The sequence below is a fragment of the Hippocampus guttulatus genome, chromosome 2 (genome assembly GCF_054856545.1).
Source record: "Hippocampus guttulatus isolate MCC_2025c chromosome 2, RoL_Hgut_1.0, whole genome shotgun sequence".
NCBI lineage: Eukaryota > Metazoa > Chordata > Actinopteri > Syngnathiformes > Syngnathidae > Hippocampus > Hippocampus guttulatus.
In genome coordinates, this window is record NC_141262.1 from 15,905,880 (window position 1) to 15,929,972 (window position 24,093).

General features: G+C 40.9%; 2 protein-coding genes and 1 non-coding gene across 4 annotated transcripts; all 3 read left to right on the top strand.

Moving 5' to 3' along the window:
* Nucleotides 1-3,854: 3,854 nt before the first annotated feature.
* On the top strand, nucleotides 3,855-11,487 carry hprt1 (hypoxanthine phosphoribosyltransferase 1). The gene is made up of 9 exons (XM_086138868.1): nucleotides 3,855-4,116; nucleotides 7,264-7,370; nucleotides 7,945-8,128; nucleotides 8,212-8,277; nucleotides 8,515-8,532; nucleotides 8,620-8,702; nucleotides 9,527-9,573; nucleotides 9,662-9,738; nucleotides 10,132-11,487. Exons 1-9 carry the CDS (start codon nucleotides 4,090-4,092, stop codon nucleotides 10,177-10,179), a joined length of 657 nt encoding a protein of 218 aa, XP_085994994.1. The 5' UTR covers nucleotides 3,855-4,089; the 3' UTR covers nucleotides 10,180-11,487.
* A 1,863-nt stretch (nucleotides 11,488-13,350) lies between these two features.
* On the top strand, nucleotides 13,351-23,989 carry pabir2 (PABIR family member 2). Of its 2 annotated transcripts, XM_086138903.1 has the most exons (11): nucleotides 13,351-14,956; nucleotides 15,126-15,237; nucleotides 15,353-15,431; nucleotides 15,512-15,565; nucleotides 15,830-15,873; nucleotides 17,450-17,504; nucleotides 17,792-17,893; nucleotides 19,086-19,171; nucleotides 19,528-19,592; nucleotides 20,369-20,465; nucleotides 22,573-23,989. In XM_086138903.1, the coding sequence occupies exons 2-11, from the start codon at nucleotides 15,146-15,148 to the stop codon at nucleotides 22,712-22,714; spliced, it is 816 nt and encodes a 271-aa protein (XP_085995029.1). In that variant the 5' UTR covers nucleotides 13,351-14,956; nucleotides 15,126-15,145; the 3' UTR covers nucleotides 22,715-23,989. The 2 variants fall into 2 exon arrangements, with proteins under 2 accessions (XP_085995029.1, XP_085995021.1); XM_086138895.1 differs by having other exon boundaries at nucleotides 13,361-15,237.
* On the top strand, nucleotides 17,595-17,718 carry LOC147208657 (small nucleolar RNA U109). Its single transcript, XR_015100368.1, has one exon. It is a non-coding gene; the product is annotated as a small nucleolar RNA U109 (small nucleolar RNA).
* Nucleotides 23,990-24,093: the final 104 nt, after the last annotated feature.

The window sequence follows — 24,093 nt, forward strand, 5'->3', positions numbered from 1 at the left end:
GTACGGTATTTGTTTGGTTCTTCCGTTCAACACTTAAATGTTCCGTTTTGGGGATTGGGTCGGCCTGGTAGTCCAGTGGTTAGCACGTCGGCTTCACAGTGCAGAGGTACTGGGTTCGATTCCAGCTCCGCCCTCCCTGTGTGGAGTTTGCATGTTCTCCCCGGGCCTGCATGGGTTTTCTCCGGGTGCTCCGGTTTCCTCCCACATTCCAAAAACATGCATGGCAGGCTGATTGGACGCTCTAAATTGTCCCTAGGCGTGAGTGGGCGTGGATGGTTGTTCGTCTCTGTGCCCTGCGATTGGCTGGCAATTGATTCAGGGTGTCCCTCGCCTGCTGCCCGAAGACGGGCAGCAGGGTTGGGCTCCAGCACCCCCCGCGACCCGAGTGAGGATCAAGCGGTTCGGAAAATGGATGGATGGATCTACAATAGTGGTAGGATAATGTTGTGAATGAACCCCAGCATATACAGTCAGTCGGGTTTGGATGGGAAACATAAAGGCTAGATGGGGCCAGTATTTTTCATCAGTGTGACTGGAGGGCCACACAGTACCACGCACTTCCTAACCAGATGTATGACAAAAATGCTTCGAATATGGGACGCCATTTCTTCCGTATTTACCTAGTTGTCCCATGCGTCTGTCACACACAAATGCGAAGAGTGAATTTAACAATAATGAACAAGGTAGAAGACAGGAAATATTAAAGACAGCAAAGTGGTATTGGTCCATTCTCCTCTGTCCTGTGCCAAATCCTCTGTCTGTCTGCCTGCACGCAGACAGCTCACCCCTTTGCGCTGCCTCTGTCTGTCATGATCGTTGCCTTGTAGTGCACTCACTGCACACTAAACACCAGGCTGCACCGTGGGTTTTAAAAATGTCGAGTAAGGCAGATACTCCGAGACTCCAGCTTGACCTCAAATGACGAAACTACAACAAAAATATAGACGAGAGTGGGACGAGGCAAAACCATGGTTTGAGACCGTCAGTTGAGAGGACTATGAAGCAAACTGTAAAGTTTGTCGGAGAACATTTTTGTGGTTTTCTGTAGTTCAGTCTTTGAATGCCCTTTTGTTGTGAGGAACCAAACAGGCGAGAACTGAGTACCACTTCATCACAGCATGTGACAAAGCGGACTAATCACGGAAGATAATGAGTGCTGCATTCTAGAGCATCATCACTTTCTGCAGTTTTTCGCAGCATGTGCTGACTGCAGGACACAATGCATCGGGCAGGTGATGCATTGCGAGCTTTGTCGCCCGAGCATAAACTGGAATACCAAGAGGCCGAGATTTTTTTTTCCAGCATGTGCACCCACAGCACAGAGCAGGAAATACGTGCAGTGAACAAACCCTTTCGTAAAAGAAATTATGAAAAATATTTAACAGGGATGAAAAGAAAGGAGAAAGACACAAAAACAGTTTTATTCTTTGATCTAAGTTGATCTATTTATTTCATTTTTCTTTCATTTTCCTTTTTGGTTCTCTTTTATTTTTATAAGGATGTTATTAGCAGACAAATGACATCATAGTCGGGGTAGAGAGTTGGAAGGGCGCGAAATATTTTCCTCTTCCTAGGGCAGGGTACTTTTGCCAGCCCAGGTACAACATTAGCCCAAAAAATAGTGATGTGTCGTTCGCGAACGAGCCGGCTCTTTGAAGTGAACGATGGGAGCCGGCTCCTCATTGGGAGCCGGCTCCTCATTGGGAGCCGATCCGAATAGGAGCCGACTTTTTTTTTTCTCCTGTTCCCCCCCCCCCCCCCCCCCTTCGGTTAAAGCCGCACGTGATTGGTCAAGGTCCGTGGTAGAAGAGGAAGGGGAGGGTTTTACACACACACACACACACACACACACACACACACACACACACGCACACGCTGCAGTTTAGAGAAGGGGGAGGGGTTAGAGAAGAGACACACAGCAGCACACTGAGCAGCACGCAAACAAGACAAACGAGACGAGAGTTAGTTAGCGAAAAAAAACAACACGGTGGAAAGCGGAAAGGTGAGAAAATGGATAGGAAACGCAGTGAAATTTGGACTCATTTCAATTTAATTGATAGTTCAAAGGCAGCGTGTAGACTGTGCAAGGTTAAAATATCCCATCGATCAGGCTCCACAAATAACCTGCACAGACACATCAGAAAAGTCCACCCATCAGTACAATTTGAAGAGAAAAGACAAGCAAGGGAACCAGCTATTAATGAAGGTGCTAGTGTGTCTGCAACTGTTGCTGCTGCTGCAATGTCACAACTGCCTAGATGTACAATCCAGAGCTCTATGAGCCACTTTATGCAAAAAGCTATAAACCAGCAAAACAGAACACAATTGACGAGTGTTAAGGAATTATTCCGCTAGAAGTAGTAGTGGAGCATTGTTGAGGAATTTCATCTTGCTATGAGAACTATTGACACTAGTCTCTGTCCTGAACATCTGCTGAAGTACTTAAAACAAAGAATGTAGTGTGAAGTTTAGGTCCTATTTTCACTTGGTTAATTAACAGCCCCCGAGGGTTTTCCTGCCTCCACCACCTTGTATAAATCCCTGAAGGCTGTCAAGTGCCCTCAAAGAGGAACCCTAATCTCAAGATCTGTGACCAACAGCAGTGGTCTATACTTTGTCATCATATCAAGGTCGAACTTTGCTTGACCTTCTTTGTCTCTACTTTTTGCTTAGTTAGGTTTAATGGTTATGGTGTTATTCCTCTCTGCTAGTTGTGTTTGTTCAGACACTTGAGAGAAACAATGTAGAATGCTGTTAAAGGTATTTCCTGCTCGCTGTGTTTACAATCACCTTTAGTGCCCTCGAACCCCACCGCTCCCAACTTCCTCCAGCCACGCCGGGTTAGATGACATGTTACTTTCTTTGTTTCAGGGATTTGCATGAGAGGCGTACCTCCCCGCCTCTCATTATCATATTGTCTCTATATAATCTCATGAATGTGTTTCTTTGGGGCTTCCTGATGAAATCTGAAACTCACAGGAGCCCGAATCGATTCGTGTTGTGTTGTGATAAACTGAAGAAAAGACAACGTGGTGTTGGGTCTTCTTCCACCTTATAGAGAGATAAAAGAACCTGTGTCCAAGGAGGACCAAGAGCAATTTGACCGCTCACATTCCTCAACAACGAGGAACTGGGTAAAATGATTGCAAGTGATTTTCAGCCATTTTGTGTTGGCTGTGTGTTGTCGCAACATCTGTCCCCTCAGAGAGAATCTTCTCCAAAATAGGGCAAATATTAACAGAGAGGAGAAACAGGATCAACCCCTCAAAGCTGAGGCACTTGGTTTTTCTTCATGCCAATCTTCGTGAAAGACAAGTTAAAACTTTTACCTGGGTGCTGCTTTCTTCTTTTTGTTTTACAAATTTTAACTTATAATTTGTTGTGTGGTATTCAAAGCTTACTTATGTTGTTTTATTGTAAATAGTTAAAAGCTTATAAATATACACATTCAGAGATTGGAATTTTTTGTTGACCTTGTTTTGATATGGGTCTTTGTACTTTGTTTTTATTTTTGTAGCACTCCATGTTGTACTCCATGTTGAGTATGTTCAGAGGAATATACATAAAGCCATATAAATAATAAATATTTGATATACTGTCTATTTTTTGCATTGGTAATTCATTTTACGCATAATATTACGTTATTTTTGGTAGTAAATTAATTTAAGCAACAAAAAAACTGAAGAGCCATTTGGGAGCCGAAAGAGCCGGCTCTTTTTAGGGAGCCGAGCCAAAAGAGCCGGCTCTCTAAAAGGAGCCGGATTCCCATCACTCCAAAAAAGGCTCACAAATGCGTTCGTTGTAAAAGGGGGCGAGTCTCCCAAATCCTGCTGTTTGATTGCAAGCCTCGTTCTTACGTCATAGTGCCAACCTACTGGCTCCACCCGAGTGGAGTAAGTTACGTGCGTCACGTGTGCAGCTCGATCGAGCCGGAAAGGTACCGCAACAGTAGCGACGTAGATCACGCAGCTAGCTTCTCCCATGTGACTTGTCACAGGGGACTGCAACATTAAGAACTGTTCATCTTTGTCTCCGTTATATCGGGGAACACGCACTGTACACCCAAGGGAAGCTCAGGCGGGAACCGACATGGCGACATCAGGCCAGTGTGTTGTGGTAGGTCTCCCTCGCCTCACAGAAAGCTTGTCGGCATGCTCATACAGTCGACATATGGGCGCACTCCCGCGGCTCGAACGAGGGCATTACTCATGTGTTTTGTTAAGTCCGTGTATGCCATCTATACTGTGGTTGTAATTCGCCTCGTCTTACCGTGTTTCGTATTTGTCACCGTTTTTAGCAATTTCAAGCGCTTACCCTCGTGCCCACTATGCTTTGTGTACGTCACTCAGACGTCTTTTTAAAATATAATTTATTGTTTGACCTCCACAGTGGCATTTCGTGCGGATTTTTCCACAATAAATCAACATTATGACTCCATCATACTCTGTAACAGCCGGTAGCAAGAAACCTGCAAGCTACAAGACCGGAACATGTACAAATCATACATTTGTGAATTATACTTTGCACAAACGTGATTTGCATTTCATGCGTTAGCACTGTCTTGTGTTTTACACTCGTGGACAAAATTGTTGGTAAGAAATAGAATACGATACATCTTTATTTGTACAGCGTTTTCACAACAGCTGCAGCTGAAACAAAACACTTAACTGAACACAATAAATATATTAATAATGCAACGGATGTGATCTATGATTGTCACTGAAAAAAGATGATACTGACAAACGTAATAATACATTTAAAAATAAATATTTAAAACTAGCCAAATAAAATTGGACATTGCTTCTGAATTGATCATACAGTACGGTAATACATTACAAAATAAATACATTGCTTTTGAATTGTGGCTTCAACAGAATCATTTTTAAAAAGAAAATGAATAAATCAGGCCGAGACACAAATGATGGGACCTTGAATTTTGTGTTGCACCAATCTTGCACCTGTCCTATTTTGGCACACTCCTCATGAGCGAACTGCTCCGGTTGTCTTAAGTTTGAAGGGTGTCTTACACAGATGTTCAGTCGGGGTCCATAGAAGGCCACTTTAGAAGAATGTTTTGCTCTAAGCCTTCTTCTTTTTTTTTTAATGTGTATATTGGGTCATTATGCTGTTGGGAAAACGCATGATCTGTACCTGAGGCCTTCTGACTGTACTCTCATAACTGTGAAGTTGTATGGTTTCAGCATATCTTGGGAACACACTGCAAATCTATTTCCTTTTGGACAAAGGCGTCAAAATTATTTCCCCTTCTTTGATTTTGTGACTGCTTTTGCTTGTGACCATGGGTTGTTACAAAAGTGATAAAATATGGACGAACCAGGGCATAAAAAGAGAAAAACTCTCGCCCATGGAAGCCATGTACTAAAATGGGGGACAAACACAGGCGAGTATGCTGGATGGATTAAAGCATCTTCAAAAGGAGCAGAGAGTTCCTACTTACCGGTACTCATTTATTTCGTCAGTGACAATGTATGCATGTATGTACATCCATTATCTGACCCGCTTAAAGACAATTAAAATTATGTTTTGTTGAAACTTGACTAAAGAAAAACTGGATGACTTTGACTACCAGTAAATGCTGAAAGGTACATATAGGTTTTATCGAAACACATGCTGGCATCCAAGCAATGTATTTTTCTTGGATGCCCCTGCTTATTTTCAGCAAGACAATGCCAAACCACGTTCCTGACGTGTTGCAACAGTGTGCGAGAGCCCGGGTACTAGGCTGGCCTGCCTACAGTCCAGACCTGTTTCCCATTGAAAATGTGTGCTGCATTATGAAGCGTAAAATATGACAACAAAGTACTGGGATTCTTGAACAGCTGAAGCTGGATATCATGCAAGAATGGAAAAGAATGAAAGAATTCCACCTACAAAGCCTCAACAATTCAATGTCTCCTCTCCTCATTGGGTCTTTTTTATGAATGTCGAATTGATAACCCTGACAAGGGTCCTCAGTTCCCAAACGTTTTTTCGAATCTTGTTCAAAGAAAGGGTGATGTAATACAGTGTTAAATATGTCCCAGCTTTAACTATTATTTGCCGAAAACAATAAAGTTTAAAAAATTTGAACATTAAATATATATCTTGTCTTTGTAGTGTATTCAATTAAATATGCTTAACATGATTTGCAAATTTGACAATAAAGTTTATCCAATCCAAAATCCAATCCAATCCAAATCATTGTGTTCTGTTTTTATGTACGGTATGTTTAACTCAACATCCCAACTTCACTGGAATTGGGTTTGTACATTCACGTAAGAGTGCTCCTGTATCATGAGTTCAAGTGCCGTTAAGTACACTATTGCCGAACAGGGAATTTTCCTGTACAAACTTCAAAGTTGTCCCAGAAGTTCACCGCGTATTATGTCAGTGGGGGTGTGGGGGGAACACTCTCTCAAATCATGTGACCTTGAGGGACATCTGCTGTGTGTCACGGTTATCTGGATTTGCGATTGTGTAGCCCACACAGATGGGCATGCTTTTTGCAGCTTTCACATATGCTTTAATTGTACCCTTGTACAACTCAACCACATTTTCCGTTAGGACGCAGATGCGGACGCTTGACTCCTCTGACCTCATGGTTTACATTACTTACTATCGTCAAAAGGTTTAGCCTGCTTGTAATTACAGTACTCGCATTATTCCCAAGGTACCTCAAGTTCTGCACCAGCTTCTCAGCTTTCACATGACACCAGTTCTGTCATCTGGTTTCATCAAGGCAAACAGTTGTGCAGCGCTAGTGGATATGTGACAAAATACAGGAAACGTACAGTATTGCGTTTTAAAGGAAATGCATGTATAGCTTTAAGGTGTAGACACTTCAGTGGTTGCAATCGGAACCCCTCCAGTCCCACTTGATATTTTCACAATGTCTAAATTGTACATGGCTCTCTGCCTTTTACAGCCAAGTCCAACTTTGTTGCGGGCTGAAGCGTGCAGTCTTTACCTCTTGCAAAAAGACTGATTTGTTAGTTTGTTACCAGTGTCACACTGAACAATTTGTGTAATTCGGTGGTAAAATGCCGCCATAAATTGTTAGTATCGACAGTACGAGTATGGACTATATTATGAGTTTTCAAATTATAATCATTTGGACTTGGTCAAAGTCTGCATATTATACATTCCACAAGTTGGAACCTTTTCTTGGGAAAGTAAAGCTCCAATGACCTAGTCATCTGACCTTGTCCTGCCCTCCTATCAGATTAATGTTAGGGAACACCCCTGTCTCTTGCTTCCTTTCAGATCACCGACGATGAGCAGGGGTACGATCTGGATCTGTTCTGCATCCCAAAACACTATGCATCTGACTTGGAGAGGGTCTACATCCCACACGGACTGATTTTGGACAGGTGATTTTTAGACACGTTTTTCAAGAGCTTGCAAAAAATATGACAGCGAATAATGTCAGCCTCGAATGCAAAAATGTGGTCTGTCTAAATCAGTGCTTATTCAATAAATATGTTTGTAGTTCAAATCTTAGGTGTTGCAAAGAGTATTATGTGTCTTTTAATTCCTAAAATGCTGTGCTTTACACAAGTACTTTTTTTTCTTTGAGATGGGGTGTGTTGATGACTGCTCTCTCGACCAAGTTCTCACAGGAAAATAACGCTAGGTGGCGAATTGCCGGTCATGGCAAAGTAAGCACTGCAAAATAAAACATTAATGGTCATGCTGTTCACGGGGTCCGGGAGAAAGACAAGTTTTGTTTTATGGATACATTTTTTGCTACATTGATATCGAGCAAAAAAATCATGCTTGATATTAGTCAAAGGGAAAGAAATGAAGTTTGGTGTTATGGACGAGACTCTGGCTGAGCTTTAGAAATGATGCCTGCTGACACAAAAGAAAAGTGGAACCTTCTGTGAGTAGAGCAGAAAACTGAGCTGTCCACCCTCTCGCTCCCTCTCCCTCATGTGATCCCAGGACAGAACGATTGGCCAGGGAGATTATGAAGGAAATGGGAGCGCACCACATTGTTGCCCTCTGTGTGCTGAAAGGGGGCTACAAGTTCTTTGCAGACCTGCTGGACTACATCAAGGCCCTGAACAGGAACAGCGACCGCTCCATCCCTATGACGGTGGACTTCATTCGCCTCAAGAGCTACTGCGTAATTAATTTTTATCAAATATTTTGTTTGCCTAAAAACCTCACATTTTTAAACCGTGCGTTTTTCATCTGCAATGGGTGCAGAATGACCAGTCAACAGGAGAAATCAAAGTCATCGGAGGAGATGACTTGTCGACTTTGACAGGCAAGGTGAGTGTTTCTTCAAATGGTCACATTATAATATTATAAATGCCACTAATTGGCCTGCTTTCCCTGCATTACTGTGCAATACACCGACACAGAGAAAAGGAATCATACTCAAGTCTGCACGTTAAGATAAGATAATGTTGAGTCCATTGATTCTCCGAAGCGCTCATCCTCACTAGGGTTGCGGGAATATAAAATGTTTCCAATTCAACTCGACTCAACTTCATTTCTTTTCCACAGAATGTGCTGATTGTGGAGGTATGTTTTTTTTGCATTTGATACGATTGTAGTTTGCTTTCTACTTGAATCCCAGTTAATATGAGCTTCTCTTGCAATGTCCCTCAGGATATTATCGACACTGGGAAGACAATGAAGACATTATTGCAACTCCTTAAACAGTACAATCCCAAGATGGTTAAAGTGGCAAGGTTAGGTAAATCCCTACTCGGTGCAACTAAGAAACCATGTGCTTATGGTTAAGGGCAAAAGTATTTGGACAGTGCACTGTTTAGAGTAGTTCCATTACCAAACAAGAATTAATTATCCAACTGCAATGCATTCCCTTGTTACGTCAAGAGTCGTAGAAATTTTGAGTCTGCATTTAAGAACTGTTTACTGGAATAACCAAAAAGTAACAAAAGTGTGATGCAAATTCTATGTCACAATTATCCTATAACTTATACTGCTTCAGACAACAAAGTGGTTAAGAGTGCATGATTGTCTGTGTCTCATGTGTTGTTTTGTATTATTTCGTCATTTTTTTTTGTTAACTTTTCTTTTGATAGCGGCGCTGACACCCGCAGCGGCTCCTCTTGTTTTATGTTGAGAGGGAAGAAATTGAATCTGTGCTGTATGTTACACATACAGTACATTTGACAATAAAGTTTATCCAATCCAATCGTGACCAAAATAATCAGTTGGTAGTATTACCATCATTGTATAAACAAAGATACAGATACATGGACATCAGGAAACCTATAAAAACAAGGTCAACATTACTTAGTTGTAGGGCTTAATCCCACTTCCATTCATTTGTATGAGAAAAATTACTTTGCTGAAGGAATTCGATTTGTGGACCGAAGTGTGACTGCATTTCGAATCCATTGTAAAAATGTGACAAACTTGTCAATATCCAAATACCCCTGGTCATAACTAAGCTGGCACATAGGGAAAAAAACTGTAAGCAGTTTAGGTTTAATTATTTTTTTAAAAAACTATTTCTCAATATAATTTTAACTTGGTTTCCATGTAGTTTGCTGGTGAAAAGGACACCAAGGAGTGTTGGGTACCGACCAGACTGTGAGTTGAAACTTTGTTTGATTCAAAACAACAGGCACGTGTTTTCGGTGAGTTGAGATGTCTGACATATTTGGTCTCTGTGTTTCAGTTGTAGGCTTTGAGGTCCCTGACAAATTTGTGGTGGGATATGCACTAGACTACAACGAGTACTTTAGAGATTTAAATGTGAGTATGTATTTTCTGTCAATGAAATATTGCCGTTTTCTGATGACAGTTCATTGCTTTCTTATGCTGACCAAAAATATCCATTGATTTTTAATTTTTTTTTTTTAACAAGCATGTGTCAGACTTGGTTCGGCAGAAATATGTCTTTGTCAGTCAAAAACAGGATGGCATGCAAAGTTGTTGTCACTCAAAGTAACATCGATTGGATGTCATCTTCCGTTTGTTAGCAGTGTGGTCCAAAGAGGAAGTACAGGAGAAAATATCATCATGTTAAAAAGACGGTGATGACAAGCTATTATCTGTGCATTTCCTTGTACTTAGATTTCCAATGTGTGTCCTTTTTTTCCCAGGGCTTTTAACAATTCTTAACTTTTGGCTTCCTTTGCGTTTCAGCATATCTGCGTCATTAGCGAAACAGGGAAGGAGAAGTACAAGGCATGAAGAGGACCTTTTATTTTTGGACGACTGGTTATATTTTTTAAAGACCGATTTTATTTTGGAGTGCATCACAAAAAAACAATGCCTGCTCAGATTATCCAGGGGGTGCACGGGTATCGTGATATTTTCGTTCTCTCCACTCCCAAATGATTCTGTTTCTTACCTCAGATAAAGGCGTGTTTCGGAAATACAGTATGGCTGTAAGGTCAATAGTTAACCTTCATGAAATCTGAAATGGTGAACCTTGTTACCCGTCTGTCCACATTGTGTGTAAATACTAAACTAGCTTCTGATCAGACCCAATGTTTGCTGCCAAAATGTCAAAGAACGAATAGCACTGAGGCAATTTTCTCAGAATCGTCAAGATTTTTACTTTATCTAAATTTCAATTTATTACTGTAATAGCATCATTGCTTCAGTCATTTTGCAACATTTTCAAAAAACAAGGACCAAAACGCAGCTACCGCTAATTCAACAGATGAGAGTACAGTTGCTTCAATTCAAGCTTTGCAGATTAACGTGACAATCTACACAGACACACATGGGTATTTTTTGTTTGTTTGTATTGTGAATTGTGAAAAGATTTTGGCAATTAAGCTAACAATTTAAAATTTACAGTAAAAGCTGTGAAGATTGAATTTTAAGAAACTGGCTAACCACAAATTAATTGTAAAGACCGCTGTTTTTGTCACCTCATTTTTCTGATGACTGCTCTTAAAATAATGGGAAAATCTAATTTTGTGTGTATATCTTGTATTAATAATAAAATAGACCCCCAAATACTTTTGCTTGGACACCCGTGGATTTGCATATTTGTGGATTTTTACAAATATTTTTAAATGTTTTTTTTTCTCAACTGTACTTGAAAGTCACAGTTATGTGGTTTTTATCCCCGCATTTCAATGTTTTCACTTATTCTGCATGAATGTTGTGGGATGACAATGTTGTCATTCGCTTTTACAAGGAAATCGCAAATCAAGTGTTCTGTCCCAAAACACATAGAGGCCCAAGATGAATAGTGATGAATTTATGAGTGTTTTTTTTTCTTTAAAGCAAAGCAGTTGATCATATTGTGTACTATATTTGTCAACATAGTATATAACCTGTTAAGTCTTTTTTTTTTTTTTTTTGCTGTTTAATCACGAATACTCAAAAAAGAAACAATTTTAGTTTTGAACTGTCATAACTAGGCAGACCTGACCAATGTGTTCAGCTTTAGCTGTTTCTCTCAACACAAGCTTTCAACCAGTGGTGTCACCCTTATAAATTATTATGTTTTGCTGTGTTGCACAATAAATGTGCACACCCTGACTTGTGTATTTTAATACCTTACATTATGCCCAAACGTTATCTGGGAATTGAATTAATGTATCTTGCTTCCAGATGCCATGCCGAAATCTGGTATTTGTATGCTGCTTCCAGGAAATATTCTTTCCAGTCACGCGTTCTAATAACATCCAATATTTTCTGGTAAGGATTTAGAACATGTTTATTTTGCACTTGGGTAGTTCAGACTTTAGTTCTGCGCTGATATTCCATGTTAAACCCAAATCTTGGAATAAGTTTGGGGTATTGTGCCTATGGGTGAAATTTCAGGAAGAAACTAAAATGCATGATAACCTGTTAATTGGATTGCATTGGATACAACTTTATTGTCAAATGTGCTATATGGTAAAGTGAACTTAATTTGACCTCTACATTTTTGAATGCACATGTCCAACTGTTCAAGATTCAGTACTTTTTACACAACTTGCGGGGGGGGGGGGGGGGGGGTCTTCACAAGAAAGAACAGGTTTTTGATCCTTTGTATCGCTACGTTTCCTGGAGTTTAACATTATCGGAGGGAATGACCACAAAGTGTCACGATATCTTTGATTGACATCCTTGGAAATTTCCTTTTTGTAAGAGGATAGAAAGTTGGGCAAAAAGCATAGAAAATTTGAAGTCAATTTAAGTTCATCGGTGATGGCTGTAATAAATCTTAGGGTCGTCCGGAAATCTCACCCAAAAGCCTGATCTCCCAAACTATTAATGAATGAGTAGTTTATAATGGGGCGGCCCGGTAGTCCAGTGGTTAGCACGTCGGCTTCACAGTGCAGAGGTACCGGGTTCGATTCCAGCTCCGGCCTCCCTGTGTGGAGTTTGCATGTTCTCCCCGGGCCTGCGTGGGTTTTCTCCGGGTGCTCCGGTTTCCTCCCACATTCCAAAAACATGCGTGGCAGGCTGATTGGATGCTCTAAATTGTCCCTAGGTGTGAGTGTGGGCGTGGATGGTTGTTCGTCTCTGTGTGCCCTGCGATTGGCTGGCAACTGATTCAGGGTGTCCCCCGCCTACTGCCCGGAGACGGCTGGGATAGGCTCCAGCACCCCCCGCGACCCTAGTGAGGATCAAGCGGTTCGGAAAATGGATGGATGGATGGATAGTTTATAATGCGGACATACTGAAAAGTAGATGGGGAAAGGACTATAGTAGGCGCACCATTTAAGATGGAGAACACCAAGTAAAATAATCAAGATGCCTCGCAGTCAAGTCGTCGGTTTGCGAGTTTAATTTCAACAAATCATGTAAAGTTATAAGACTACAAAATAATAATATGAGAAAGAAAACGGCAAGTATCTCCATTTGCGACGCAGGAAGAAAATCGATCGTGCACGCCGGCTGGATAACAGCGCTGTCAGATTAGACAGTTCTACGAGTGTTCAAGCCTGCACTCGGGCCAGTACTGTATTTAATTTCAATTAAACCAGCCTCTGCTTATTGTCGATATCAACGTCCATTATCACGCAACCATCCCACTTCTGAGAAATCTAGACTATCATGGGATTGTACAAAGGAGCTCGGTTTTAGTTGGATCTGATCTAATTCTAAATAAAAGTATTAAGATCTGTGTATGGCTGGTGCCAGGCAAAATACTTGCACAAAACCCTCCCTTTTCACGAAGATTAATGGCATGTTTGTTGAGTCATTATTAACATTTTGTCGTCAAAGAGTTCGAGCCATTTCCAACACTTTAGAATGAGCAATAATATGTTCACAAAATTGTGGGGACTGGCTATTAGATTTTCATTCATCAGTGGCGATATTGTAAATCCACCCATTCATCCATTTTCTGATCTGCTTATCCTCACAAGGGTCGCAGGGCGTGCTAGAGCCTATTCCGGCTGTCTTCGGGCAGTAGGCGGGCTACACCCTGAATTGGTTGCCAGCTAATGGCAGGATATTGTAACTACAATGTAAATAAAATGTATCAGAAAGACTATACCATGATACCACCCATAAGATTTCAGTCAGATACTGATATCTTTCCAGATTTGAAAAACTGAATGCATTATTTCACCGACGGTGCAGTGGTACGTTTGTGGGTTCCATTTCCATGAATGGCTGTCCATCTATGTGTGCACAGTGCCTTGTGAGTGACTGGTGACCACTTATGGCCGGTCATCTCCCCCTTTTACCTAAAGTCCGCTGGGAAAGGCTCCAGCAGCCCGGGACTCTGAATAGGAAAACCGGCTTTGAAAACGGATGGATTGATGAAAGTATTGTACAGATTTTAAAATACTTTTATTTTGAAGCGTAACATCGGATCTTCATGAAACCACCATGCACCCATGGGATTGTCTAGTTCCATTTAGCATCTGGAATGATTGCGTGATAACGATTTTTAAATAACTTTTGAAATTCGTATTATTGGGGATTTAATTACAGTAAAATATTTTAAATGCCTTGTTTTTCAAATGGAACATCAGATCTGAATGAAACTTTTACGCTTACACCTGCAGACCTCAGAGGTAGAATAGTTGTGCAAAAAGGCGAATTCTTTTTGTTTTTGCAGACAGATGTAGTCACATGCGAATTCCAAATTAGTTTGATTTTGAAATCCAACATCAGAATGGTTGCGTAATAGCGGAGGGATTATTTTATAGATTTTTTTCAAATCAAAATCAATGTCCATTTTTTCCCGAGTTTTTATTTTTATTGAACTCCTCACGTCGGGTTACCGTAATGCAGGGTAGCAAACACGTATAGTCCACGGGGCTGGCCTGACCGCAATCCCCAAACGGGCGTGAAGTTTGGCTCCTATGCTAACAAGTAGCTACTGTAATGCGATGCTGTGACGATCCAATGCTTAGTTGTCGGCGAGCTGTAGAAGCGGAGTAACGCTTAGCTTGTTTTCGTGGGACCTTGTCGACATCAAAACAGACGGACTCGAGTGTACAGCTAAGAACGAGTTACCCGGATCTCTGGACATGGCATTACGACTATTGGCGCTAATGCTAACGCAGCTAGCTAGTTAGCTTATTTGGCTAAGCTGCTGAGCGACTGACGGCCGTTGAAGCGGTTGTTAATATTCGCGAGCAACAAGCTAAGCCAACAATCGCTAACGTCAGCTCTGTGTTAACCGCGCGTTATCAGAACCACTTAATGTAAAACTGCATTTGACTTGAACGTTCATTGTGCACTTCGTTATCACTTAGTAGTTGTAGCCACCACGATCTACTTTACCGAACGTGCTTTCGATGGTAACCGTTGTAGTCAGTAGGCACGCTCTTGCAACTATCAGCTCGAGTTACTGGTCATTGTGCTGCATTTAGCCATTGCATGCTAGCCATCCATCTGGAAAGTTGGTGAATCCACGTAACGTTACAAATAACGTTAACGCGGACCATCCGTGTCGTGGCAATTCTGTTGTAAATAATAGTAGTGACAACGTTATTTTGTTTGACAGCGTTAAGTTTTCTGCACGGTAGAGTTGTTCAGGAGACGGGCCTCGTTCATTGCGGTGGGTTCTGTCTGACGCTGGAGCTTTTAAAAAATATTTATTTCGCACCAGGCTGATTGATGATTTTTTCTCAAACGTGTGAAGTTGACACGTTTCGAGAGCAAACATGTAACAACTTAGACTTGGCCTTTGGGATCGCAACATTAACTTGACACAATGCACAATTCAGGAGTCCTATCACAAGAAAAGATGGAGCTAGACCTGGAGAGCCCATCTTCCTTAGTTCAGACGGAGGGGCAGCTGAGGAGATCCAACAGTGCACCCATGATTAATGGCCTAAGGTTCTTTTGTTAACTATTTCACCAAACGTGTTACTTATATATGTTTACTTAAGTGTAGTCAACACTGACCTTTTAAGTGTAAGCTCTGAAGTAAGACAAGTTTGTCACATTGCAGTGATAACTCCCAAGTGTTTCAGAGAGAGGTCTTGCGATGCCGCAGAAATAGCACAACGGTTGTCAACAGGCCCAATATGGTACAACACTTAATTTCAATATAATTTCTGCTTTTGGTGTTAGTCAGTTGCGAATGTTGACCCCTCATCTCTCATTGCAGGTTTCGTCGTCGCCCATCCGTGTTCCCAGCACCAGGCTTCATCAGATCAAACAAGTAAGAAAAGGAACATCTGCACCCAGTCATGTGGCCATAAGCATGGCAGACCACCATCTCCCTCTCAAACCATAGGGATTAATGGTGTTTTATAAACATGCTAGAGTAACATTTTGGGGTTAGCAAGACCGTTGGTTTGAAATGATCAATTGGTAGTACCAGACTCCAACAGAGACATTGAAGTGCGGGTCAAGTCAGTGATTGTCTAATAGTATTGTTGTGGTTATGTAAATAAAAATTAATACTTTAAATATGCCATCGCAGGAAGAGGGGGTCGATCTGATGAACAGAGAAACTGCACATGAGCGGTAAGATAATTTATTGAAGCACTTTGAGGATTTTCTGTTGAGGGAACCTCTTAAAGCGGTTCCTCACAAACTAAATTAAAAGATCTTAACTGATTTTTTTTTAGTTGTGAGAGACGCACACATGAGAAAAACAATGAAGGTGTCTGCTTATTGCTGTTAGCGAGTGTGATCAGGGCTCTCGGGCGTGCCCAAATTTCACACAGGTCCCACTGAAAAAAATTCTAGCTTGTACACTTACAACTCGCTGATGAGGTGGCCGTTTTGCCACTTGCTGTCATCTGAAAATGGCATCACAGTTGCTCAAGGTTCAGGTACTGACCAGTCACGGCTCACCTGTTTTCTGAGTTTGGTCATGTGAATTTCAAAGGCTAACCCTTCGATTGGTTGTTGCTGCAGATTCCTATTCCGATACTGACCACACTGATTAGCTGGACATTTTTCAATTTTAGACCTGTTCACTAATGATTATTTTAATAATCATTATCATTAGAACTAAGGAAGTCAGTTATTTTTCTCCAACGAATAGGTGAATCAGATTTTTCTATCCGAATTTCCATTCCATTAATATAAAAAAGCTGGCACATTTCAAATTAATAATGTAGAAAATGCACACACATATTCTGTTGAGCCTCTGGTTATGAACCCCCCTTTAAAGTACAATTCGAGTTATGCACAAAATGTCAGTTGAAAAATGACCTTTATTTTACTACCATTTTTGATATACTGTACAAATTGTCTTGGCATGATCGAGTGGGTGGATCAATGTTGTCATTGCGCCGCATAACCATCATTGGCAACGTGCATAACACATAGCTGTGGTCTGAAAACTACTGATACCCCTGTGCGGCTTAAAGCGGAAGCCGTTAGATGTGTAGGTGGAAGTTCCAACGCAACAGCCTTAATCATCCAATCGCAAATCACTGTTGAGTTTGTGGAGTCAGAAAATCATTTCAATTTTAAGATAAGATAACCTCTATTTGTCCCACACTGGGGAAATTTTCAGTCTACAGCAGCAAGATTGTTGGGTAGAAAGAAGAAATAAGAAAAAATTTGCCCCCCACCCGCCGCTCCAAAAACATTAGCAGTGTGTATGTATGTACAGTTAATAGTTGCGGTAGTTTTATGATGGCACCTGTTAGAGCAAGGAAATAATTCACTTTCCATTACAGTGTCTGTGCTGCAGCACTTCCCTCATCGCCAACCCCTGCCCCCTCCCAATTGCAAGTTTTATTGGAATTTATGTTGTGATGAGCTGAGTTTTTTTCCCCCAAAAAAATCTGACACTCGATTGCAAGAATGGATTGGTATGAAAACACAAAGCACATTAAAAGTGCAGTACATTAAGCCGAGGAGCATTCAGAATGCTGTACTTTATTGTTTAAAGAACATCACAAACCGCTGTTATGTCACAATATGGCAAAGCTGACAGACACCTCAATGCCTGCAATCACACAAGCCAGTTTAGTTTCCTCTTCTAAACTGTACTGTTGGCAAACAAGAGTTCAACTGTCATTTGGTGGGATTGTCCCTTAAAGTGTAAAATTGAAGCTCTTGTTTTCTATTTTTGTCCACGCAGGGAAGTTCAAGCTGCTATGCAAATAAGCCAGTCGTGGGAGGAAAGTCTTAGTCTGGTAAGCTCCGTCAGGTCACTTGTCACACACCGGTTGTCATCTCTCGGCTGTATTTCTTCTTGGCATGTTTTGGCCTCTGGGCATTGCTGCTCTTGTGTGGAGTTAGCGTGAAATAACATGCTAGATGAAAAATACAATGACTGTGTTTGGGAGTTAACAGGGCCACCAGTCTTTCAAGTTCAGGCTGAGTTGGTAGTATAATACTCCAACATTATTTTAATGACTTAAACTGTCAGTTTGGGTGATGAACAATTTTCATATTTTTGTTTTGGTTGGTTTTGTTTTAGAGCGACAATGATTTGGAAAAGTCTGCATCGTCGTCTCCTAAGCGCATCGACTTTGTGCCTGTGTCCCCAGCACCATCTCCAACTAGAGGGATAGGGAAAAAGGTACAGCTGACCTTTTCATGTATTAAAATGCACATGAACTCATTGTACTGCCACGAAGTAGATGAAGGTACACCTAAGGTACCCTAAACTAACCTTATTCCCCCCAATCACCTTCAGTCAGATATTGGTCATGACAATGCTTTGTGCCAGCTGGTAGAAAGTAATTTCTTGATTGACTGTGAGCAAACACGGGCTCAGTGAAGCTGCTTTGTCAAGCCATATCTGTTTTCGGTTTGCTGTACTTCCAAAAAACGTTCCATTATTTGACTGAGAGTGGAGAACCTATTGCTTGTCCAGAAAAAGTCACTTGACTGGAGACTTTTCAACAATCTGATGGAATGGATCCAAATCGGTCAATATTTAGCATTTTATGCGTAATTGCTGATTGACTGTAATGTCATAATTTGTGACATCAATGACATCATGGATCGGATCCGCAAAATAAGACATTACATCACTTGTGTATTATGTTAAAAAAAAAAAAAGAACGAGCCACAGTATGTGTTATTTATTTTTTTATATTTCTCAAATTCAAAATACATTTGCTCTCATAAATGCGGTGAGGCATGCATCAGGCATCTGACTGGTTGCCCTCTATGTCAGTCAAGTGATACATTTCACAACGGATGACAGGCGGAAATCTACTTATTCTATTTATACATTTATTTGAACTCATTCGCTGCCGTTGACAAGGCCGCTCTATCCATAGTATAAAACTGGGATGGCTGGCAGTGATTTGTGTTAATGCCGTGAGAGCTAATTGACAAAATCAGCCGAGCGATATATCGCGTGGGCACCCCTATATGAACAATAGAAACAGAAAACAACAGTTAGGGGTGCACCGTCTCCATACATTTAACAAAAGAATTGAAAACAGAATCGGTAAACTGAAAACACCTCTATGGGCGTCATGCATAACCCAAGCTTTATAATGGATTTGTATTGATGGGTTTCCATTACATATCCGAATTTGTATCCGTATTTGGAAGAAGTCTGATCCAAATCATTTCGTTTCTATCAATGCTATCACAATGCATACAGGAGTGATGTCAATTGGGAAACCTCCTAGTTGTTGTTTTCCCTTGAAATCCAGCCTTTGAGTACAATAAATGAATGGCTCTGCAGACGTCTGACAATGATTTAAGGTTGTCTCATGTGTTGTGTGTCATTCTGTGTTTCTTGCTGGGAGCAGCAGTGCTTTTCTCCTTCCCTTCAAATCCTTGTGAGCAGCAATGGCCTCACTCCCAGTCCTATACCGAGTCCAACCAGGCGCTTTGGGTGAGTCGCGATTGATTTTTCGACATCAATGTGCACTTGACCTCCTGACGTCTGTTTGCTGGCTTGATTTTGATTATCATTAACTCAGGGGTTTGGTGGGTGGGGTCACATGTCACAACTGGGCTACTGTGTGAAAAGCAGCCTCACCTTTGACGCTTTCTGTGTACTGTATGTACATTGTGTGACATTTAAAGACACTATTATAGTGTTACTAGACACCCACACTTATGCAGGCATGCAATTTCTTTGGTTGCAATGCTACACGTGCTGTTCATTATTCAATCATTATGACAATTAAAGAAGACTGAAGTGGCCAGTTTGAGATTGACTTGTCAAGTCCATGTTTTTACTCTCAGCCGGCGTAGCCAGAGCCCCATCAACTGCATCAGAGCCAGCATACTTGGACCCATCAAACGCAAAGGTAATAATGTTAATATTACATTTTTAAAAAATTGGGCATGGTTCTGAAATGAGCAATTGAGGTTGATGTTTGGTGCTCATTTTTCCTCCCCGACCCACCAACCTGAACTTAGACCTATCGCAAGGTATATCATTCGTATGTGTGGATATGTTATAAAATATAACTGCCGCATCATAATTGCTAACCTGTCGCCCTCTCAACTCTTACGGTCTTCTGTGTGCTGATCTTGTATCAGGCAGACTTGGGCTATTTTAGAAGCTTTTTTTTTTTTTTTTGCTTAACCTGATTACACCTTGTTGTGCTTTGGATTTTTGGTTATTATGTGACCTGTAAATTTCAGAAAATGAAGAAAAACAATCCTTTTGCTCCAATTTCCAATCAGCAGAAACCGGCTGAACGTCTTTGATGTCCGTTCAATTTTATGCGATAGATCAACACAAAGTAGCTCATAATTGTGAATTGAAAGGAAAATGAAATGCACTTTTCAAACTGATAAGCGAATATAAATCTGAAAAGTGTGGGATGCCTAATTTTTGATCCCCTAATATTCTGATACCCACAAATACAACACAGTGCAATCAATTGCCTTCAAAAGTAAGTATCAGAGATGGGAGTAAGTCAGATACGTCTCAAGTTGTCACCTTCAAATCTCAAGGAAGTCCGAAGTCACTGTGGGGGAAGAAAAAAAATCAATACTTCATTCAATACGTCATACTTCTCAACACAAATCAGAATTCTGCAAACATTTGATTTTGTTGTTGCATTCTCACGCGCAGGTGAGATGGAGACAGAGAGTCAACCGAAAAGACTCTTTCAAGGCACCACTACTATGTTGTCATCTGATGTCTCCAACTTGGCAGATCTTGGCTCCTGGTAAGATATACTCAGCAGCCACGACCAATAAATGAACTGGTTCAGATTTCACTAAAAAGTAATTGTTGTTATATGCTCGGATTATGGTAAAGGTTTCAACAAAGCTGTTGAGAAAGCCATCAGAATCAGAATCAGAATGATCTTTATTTGCCAAGTATGTAGAACACGCAAGGAATTTGTCTCCGGTATAACACGCTGCATTAGTATCATCAGATTTTGAATAAGTCCTCAGAGCTGTTGCAATCCATCATAAATCATGTGATTTGTCTGATAGAAGTATCTGAACTTGTTTTCCATGATACATTTAGATTGTTCACAAATATGAGCCTGGTGTGATATTACATCTGTACTTGCCACTTTAATAGGAGCAGATAAGAAAACCTTTATTAGTCTCGCAATGGAGAAATGAATCATGAATTAATAAACCCCATACACGTTGTCACTTTAATATAATCAATGACACACCCGAAATAGGGTGCTTTGTTGTTGTTTGCGTGAGAAAAAAAAATCTAGATAGTGGGTCCTCCGTTTATAGTGGAGTTCTGAATTTGAAGTTGTAACCTACTGGACATATGATGATACACATTGCGAAACATAGCCCATAGAAAAGATTCTATCGTGTCGCTTTTTTTACAATTGTGTCTGCCGTCACTGGTCATCTGCAGCAAGCTGTTTGTCACAACAATGTGAGAGGAAGCTTGATTTGATAGGCAAAAGCTTTCACTTGTCAATCTTGTGCGATGCAACTGCCACCAGGTGGCAGACTGAACAACAGGATATGGAAGTGAATCATGGACACAAAGACTTCCTACATTACAATCGTAAGGTGCAAAATAACATCTAAAAGTAATTCAAAATTAAATAACGAGGTGGGTCAATGCAAATAATGGTAACTACTGCTTTGAGAAAGAATAACCTAACATTATGAATACAATAGACTTTTATTTATATAGCACTTCACAACAGCTGCAGCTTTAACAAAGCGCTTTACGGAACATTAACGTTACTACTGTATTAACTATTTAGAAAAAAGCTCCTTGAGGCATGCTGAGTACTCCTAACTAAACATGCATAGCAGTTAGCATTTTGAACCTCATCAAAACACAAAGAATACCAAAACTGAGAAGATAATTGTGAATTATATTATGAGAGATTTTCTTCCATATTGCCCAGCATGAGAACTGATGCTACAGTAGTAAAGTCATCATTACAGTACTTCTATGGAAAAACATTTTTCAGGAAAAAAATACCAAATAACCAATAAATGTGGTGGTAAATGCGCATCCCTTCTTTTGCCACGTGATGACATTGTTTAACTGCTGCGGAAACTAATTCATTTCACAACGCCTGTAACCTTGAACTGTTTATTTCTGGCCTGTCATAACATAAGCAGTCAGGTTCTTTGGTTAGGGCACTTGAGGCGGTGCTGGCAACTTGTACTTGAAGGAATGGATGTGCTCGTAGCCTTTGAGCAGTTACACTTTCTTTATCAACATGAACTACAGTGAACCCTGCTCTGTCGTGGTTCATGGTTGACGCCCCAGCTTTATTGCATATTTTCACGGGTTTTGACAGTGCACAGGCAAGTCTGAATTCAGAGTCGCATGCCTTCAATTGAGTGACATGTTGTACCGCAACATGCTAGGGCAGCACTGAGAGCTTCTGGAAGTAGATGCAGTCTAATAGAGAGCAATGGGAAGAGGCATAGAAGGTTCTCCACTAAGTTGCAGCAATAAATGTTGGTCCCACCCAAAGTTGATTTAGTATGAAGGTGGGTTCTCCACACCAAGAAGTATTTTTTTCCGTTGCAACTCTTTTCTTGATGACCACCTCCAGTCGTCTTCATAAGCAATGAACATTTTGCGCAGAGCGTGTCTGCGTCTTTGTTTTTGAGAGATCATGAGATTTTTGCCTTGGAGGACCTGTTTCGAGATCAATATTGGAACAGAATCTTTGCGTGTGGTGCTGTGTGTTGAGGTTGTCGCATCACACAATACGACAAATTGTTTAAAGCCAGTCTTTTACGTGTTGGGTCTGTCACATATTAAAAAAAATATTTTCGGATTTCAAATATCCTTGTGTGTCCCATGTCTGTGTTTTCACGCAGCCACTCTCCGGATGGTTTGTTGGATGGCAGCCTCAGTAGCATCTGCTCCTCGACTGACTCCCCGGGTAAAATGGAGGGAGTGTCACCGTCGTCGTCCAGCAACTCTCCCTTTGCTCCCCTCCAGGATTTATCTCCCAAGTGAAAGCGCGATGGCAATAAGACACATCCCAAAGCCAGTGTTCTCTGGCCAGTAAACACGTTTCCCTGTAGACCCTCCACCTCAGCAATGCCGAGAGGAACGCGCGGTTTCTAGAGTTGCTGGTTTTCTGGCCATGTCTGAAGTCAAGAGGTGAAAGCCATGTTGTGGAGTGACAAACGGTGACAGTGTGAAAGACTGAAGATGCTGAGTACAAGCTGCTAGTCATTGGATGGATAGTGCTCGGCTTGAATGGCATTGGCGCTACAATTACAATAGCTATCATTCATGTGTGTTCCCCTCAATAGAGATGAGACATGAAGCACTGGACAAAACCCTGTTTGGATTTGTGTATTTCCCCTTTGTGCTGGACCCTATTTTGTCCAACAGGCCTTTGTATGTAAAGACTTCAGTTTTTATTTTTTATTTTTGGTAAAAAGATTTAATTTATTGTTTGCTATCGTGTACATAGTAATCTTATGGATTAGCTTGTATAGATTATAAAATTGATGTGATGAGGTTTAATGGTGACACCATGCGTCTGCAAAAAAGAATATAAGGAAACTTTACTGTTATACTGGTGTGTCACATGGCACACCAGGAGGAGCAATGAAAAACCTTGCAGTTACTTGGATACAACAGGTGGTGGTCTTGGTAGTGTTTAACACTGAAGGCCTCTCGATAGTTGTACAGATTTTTTCTTGGGGGAGGGGGGATTATTTATGGTAAAACAAAAAACTATATAGGATTGCGATAGCGTTCTATCCCGAGTATAAGTGAACATTTGTGTTATTTTGAGTGCAGTTCACATCCAAATGGCACCAGTGCTTTGTTTTATGGGAGGCTGCTGTTCCTGCTGTGGTTCATGTTGCACAGGGTTATCTGTTTGTTTTGTTTTCAGCCTGTGTTAGTCTTGAATGAGGAGGAGTTTGACTGGACCTCCAATTATTAGAAAAATAGAACGGTATGTCAAGTTTAAGCCTATACTGTGACTTTTGCACCTAATTTGTGATCACCAGTCCCACCTGTCCCCCTTTATGTACGAACAAGGATGTGATTGTAATGATTTTAAAGGAGTTGTGCCCTTTTTACTCTGAAGAATGGTTTGTTTGCAGTTACGCAAGTGAATGTCATTTTACCCTATCCAAGATTAGAACATGGAAAAAGCAATTAGTTTGCCTGTCTGTCGATGCATGACTTTAGTGACGTCAAATGTCAAACTTGCCTTTGCTTTTTGTTTGCGTTCATATCAAAGATGAAATAAATTATTTCTTTATGTCTGCTGTGTTCCCGTTCGAGAGCATGTCATGCAATCTGCCATCAACAGCAGACCTCATTTACAGCCTTAACGCGGCTCTCTAACTAAAAGTACTGTCATTTATACC